We start from the raw sequence: 4,630 nt of genomic DNA on the forward strand, positions 1-4,630 counted from the left end.
CTGCCCAAGTAGCTGAGATTATAGATATGAGCCACCACACCTGGCCAACACCTCAAGTTATAATAAAAAGAATTTCTTCTAGTGATTAGATCATCATTCTAAATATTGAATAGTATTTACTTTTACCCTTATATTCCAATGTTTTGAAAAGTCACCTATGGGCTTTTTATATTTGTGAACTGAGCTGGCAAAGGCTTAGAAAACCTAGTTATTACAAGGCCTGCCAAGTAATAGCATTGTACAAACCAGTGGTTGGCAAACCTTTTCTGTGAATGTTCAGATAGTAAATACAGTGCTTCTGAGAAACGCACTGCTAGATTTCATCACCAGGTAGTTGTGTTATTGTTCAAGCATTGTAAAGAGTGTTTACACAAACTCAGAGGACATAGCCTTTTGCTCCCAGGCTACAAGTCTGTGCAGTTTGTTACTGTACTGAGGACTGGTATTTGTGTATCTAAACACAGAAAGGTACAGTGACAGGACCAGATGATAGAAGTCATTCAGCTGCATTGTAAACTCATGAGCTCACTGTCTCAAATGCAGTCCATCACGAACCAAAATGTCATTACACAGTCCATGACTATATTTTAGGCTTTGTTGGACCACACTGGGCTTATTAACTAGTCTTCAGTGTTTTGTTTTTTAAACATCCTTGTTAAACAAACAAAAAACCTTGGCTTGTAGGACCACACAAAAAGGGCTGAAATTTTCTTTGTAGCCAGATTTGACTCACAAGCTGTCATTTGCTAATAGGGATCTATTAGATGGTGAAGTCCTGGCACCAAGCACAGTTCACAGACAAATGTGAACATCTGTTAAGACCAACTAAACTTGAGGGCAGCCAGCAGCCTCTGTCTGGGCCCAGCTTGACTTGAGTGAGTAGGCCTATTTTCTGAAACTCTGGGAGGGAAGATTTACAAGTGTCCTAGGAGACACAGAGAGTGAGAAATGAGGAAGAAACTTCCCCTAGAATAACCTCAGTTCCAAGTTCAGGGTATACATAAAATAAGTGAGGGGATTCATGGGTTCCTTTAAACTAGAAAAGCTAAATTACTGTCATCTACTAGCAATATAGATTGATGCAAACACTTTTGAAAGACAATCTGGAAACACCTAGCAAAGTTAAGTATGAGCTATCAAGACCCAGAAAGTCCACTCTCGTGGCATTCTTCCTGAAGAAATTCGTGTGTACCAGAAGTTATGTACAAGAATATTCACCTCATGCAGCCTGCTGTCCATCACAGACTCTGGTCACTTTATTAAATCCCAGCTCTGCCACTACACAGTTGTGTGACCTCAAACAAGTTACTCAGGTCTCTGTGCCTCATTTTTATTTTCAACATCTGTGGAGTGGGGATAATTATTTAATCCTCACAAGGTTATGGTAGGTATTTCATAAATTAATACATATGGAATTCCAAGCACATCTCAAATGCTGTATGTTCTAGCTAGTGTCAGAACTGTCATTATTACAGTGACTTAATAGTAACAACCAGAGATCAATTCAAACCTCCATCAACAGACTGGTAATGAGCAGTGGCATAGCCACACTATGGCATCCTGTGTAACATAGGAGTGAAAAGGACAAATTAGAGCTACATATATCAACATGTACAAATCTCAAAGACATAATGCTAAGAGAAAAATCCAGACACAGAGAACACACGTAGCATGATCTTATGTTGCAACATAAGCAAAATTAAATCCACTGTTAAGAGACACATCCACAGGTAGCAAGAGTACAAAGCAAGCAAAAGAATAGAAAAGAAATGAAACTCAGGGAGATGGGATTGGGAAAGATTTTCAGTGACTTTCATAAAAGTTCATAAATTTCCTTAAAGTTCCTAAATTGGGTGGTAAGTCTTGAGTGTTCATACATTATAAATATAGAACTATTAACCACAGTAAACCAAATGTTAAGATAAAATTGATATGGACAATGCTGGTGGAGTGGCTCAAGTGGTAGAGAGCCTGTCTAGCAAGCAGGAGGCCCTGAGTTCAAACCTCAGTTGTAGAAGGCCCATTTTCATTAGCACTCTATAGGCATGGCCCTGTAAACTGGGCACTGATGACTCACCCTTGTAATCTTAACTATTCAGGAGGCAGAGATCAGGAGATCATGGTTCGAAACCAGCCCCGGGGCAAATAGTTTGCAAGACCCTATCTTGAAAATACCCAACACAGAAAAGGGCTAGTAGAGAGGCTCAAGTGGTAGGGTGCCTGCCTTGTGAGTTTGAGACCCTGAGTTAAAACCCCAGTAGCGCCCCCCACCCTCCAAATTGATATGGAATCAACTAGGTTGCCTGAAATGCAGGAATTAAGAATTAAAACAAAAAGGAAATAGTTAAACATGCTCTGTAAGGCATTCACTAAGAAATTAAATTGGTTGAGTGGAGTTTGTCCTATAAAATACTTTCTGATGAAAATTTGTCAGTGCTGCTATAATTTTGATTAAATTGTCTTCCTAAATTCAAAGTCATTGTAACCTGGTGGTCACAATAGCCCGATCAAGTAATCCTGTGGATAATTAACAATACCTTAAAGATTCGATAAGCATTGAAATTAAATATTGATCTTTATGCATCCATAGGAAAAATGACGTTTCTGACAGGTGTCAAGAAAATCTAAATAGTCAAATAGTTAAAAAGTAAAATAGGAACAAAGCAACTCATCTCTAGAGACAAGAGAAATGGAAAAATATCAGGAAATACTGTGAGGCTCTAAGAAAGAAGAATAAATCCAACATCAGTGACTGGGTGGTTACTTTGGTTTACTTTTCCCAAGTTTCAAATAAGCTGGTACATGTTGCTCAGGAGTGGACAAATCTGTGGACCGCTTCACTTCCAAAAGCCACTGCATGCTTAGCTAGTTTCCTAGGACACAGTAAATATACTGCCTTCTGCACATCTTCAGGGGTGAGAGTACAGCGATTTCTTAAATGCATCTGGTGGTGGGCTTCCATAGCAATGCGTGCAAAGATGTCATTGATCAGGATGTTCATGACGTTGAAGGTACGAGATGATATGCCCCCATGGGGAACAACTTCCTTGAGGACCTTGTTTACATAGAGTGAATAGTTTCTATGGCCAAAATGGACTCTGCAATATGACTTCTTTCTGTAGATTGAGCTTACATGTCGTCTGATGGATCTGTGCTTTTGGATGACGGATCTGGCCATTGTAGGTGTTGTTCCCCTTCTCAGTTAGGCATGGAGAGGAGAAGGGCCAAAGAATGATGGGGAGCTCTTGTATTTATAGTGACATGTCACAGTCTGCTGCCAGGGCTTCTCTTTGATTGGTGGTTTCATTTTCTATGTCATAATCACTTAGCAACAGCACAGATGGGTTGTTAAGGGTAAGTCCAATCTCAGCCAATTTAAGGCTTTCATAAGAAAATAAAGGGAGGGTGGCAGAAGGATTAGTCTGACTTCAGGCAGACAGGAAGAGTTCTCATTTTTTAAAAATTTTTCTTAGCAATTCGCAAGCATCCTATATAATAGTCTCAGAATTGGACACAACCAAATCAAATGGGGAGGAGGTTGGTATAATAAAAGTGTGGCTAATTTATAATAAATTGTTTAATAAGAGATATAAATATTTTTATTATACTGAACTTCGCAGTAAGGCTGCACTATATGTAATTTCTGGAAAGCTGTCTGTTATTCTTCCTTCTTTTCTCCCACTCAAATCTGAAATGAGGCAAGAGGTTGTTATGGGGATAACTTTGAACTGGCTCTAATTTCTGAAGGCAACAGCTGTCATGTGTATATGTCACACTATTGCTAGTCACACATCTCGGCCTACTGCCTCTACTCTACTTCAGGGTGACAGCTTGTTAGTCAGCTCTTGCTAATTTTGCTTACAGGCTTCTCCAGATATAATTACTTAGTTTGCTTAATTACAGCATAGCTTTATTTGCTACCATTTAGATGTAATGATCAGGTGAAGAGCATTCATTCCCTCCTCCTCACCTATCCATGTTAAAGAGTTGCCCCCAGAGTCACTCTCCTGTCCTCTCTTTCCCCCTCACTCCTTCCTGAGACACACGACTTACTTAGTTGAGAAAGTGGATTGGCAAGGCAGTCAGGCCTATGCAGCCCTTTCTGGATTCTCATAGGGTTTGTCTGTGGGTAGCTCCATGTTAGGGAATGAATCATTCTTTTAAAAAATTGTTTTATTCTTGAATTAGCACATAATAAAATGAGGGGATTTCATTGTGAGAATTCCATACATGCATGAAATATACTTTGAACACGTTCACCCCCTCCATTATATTTCCATTCTCTCCTTCCCTCCTCCCCCATTTGTCAGTATTTGGTGGGTTTCATTATTACCATCTTCATATGTGCATATGAAACCTCCTTTGATCCTCTTCACCACCCAGTAGCCTTTCCTTTCCTCCTCCCCTTCATGCTGATCCCCCTGATAGTCCTCCATTTACATTCATGTCTTATTATTAACATCATCAACAATATTGTTTTAGATTCAGGTTCCACAAATGAGTGAGAACATGCAATATTTGGCCTTTTGAGCTTGGCTTATCTCACTCAGTGTGATCTCTAGTTCCATCCATTTTCCTGCAAATGACATAATTTCATTTTTCTTTACTGCTGAATAATACTCCATGATAT

At 39.4% G+C, this 4,630-nt stretch overlaps 1 protein-coding gene across 1 annotated transcript; it reads right to left on the bottom strand.

Moving 5' to 3' along the window:
• Positions 1 to 2,809: 2,809 nt before the first annotated feature.
• On the bottom strand, positions 2,810 to 3,178 carry LOC109680353 (histone H2B subacrosomal variant-like). The gene has a single exon (XM_020155232.2). The coding sequence runs from the start codon at positions 3,176 to 3,178 to the stop codon at positions 2,810 to 2,812; it is 369 nt and encodes a 122-aa protein (XP_020010821.2).
• Between the last annotated feature and the right edge of the window lie 1,452 nt (positions 3,179 to 4,630).

This window comes from Castor canadensis, chromosome 6 (genome assembly GCF_047511655.1).
Source record: "Castor canadensis chromosome 6, mCasCan1.hap1v2, whole genome shotgun sequence".
NCBI classification, from domain to species: Eukaryota; Metazoa; Chordata; class Mammalia; order Rodentia; family Castoridae; genus Castor; species Castor canadensis.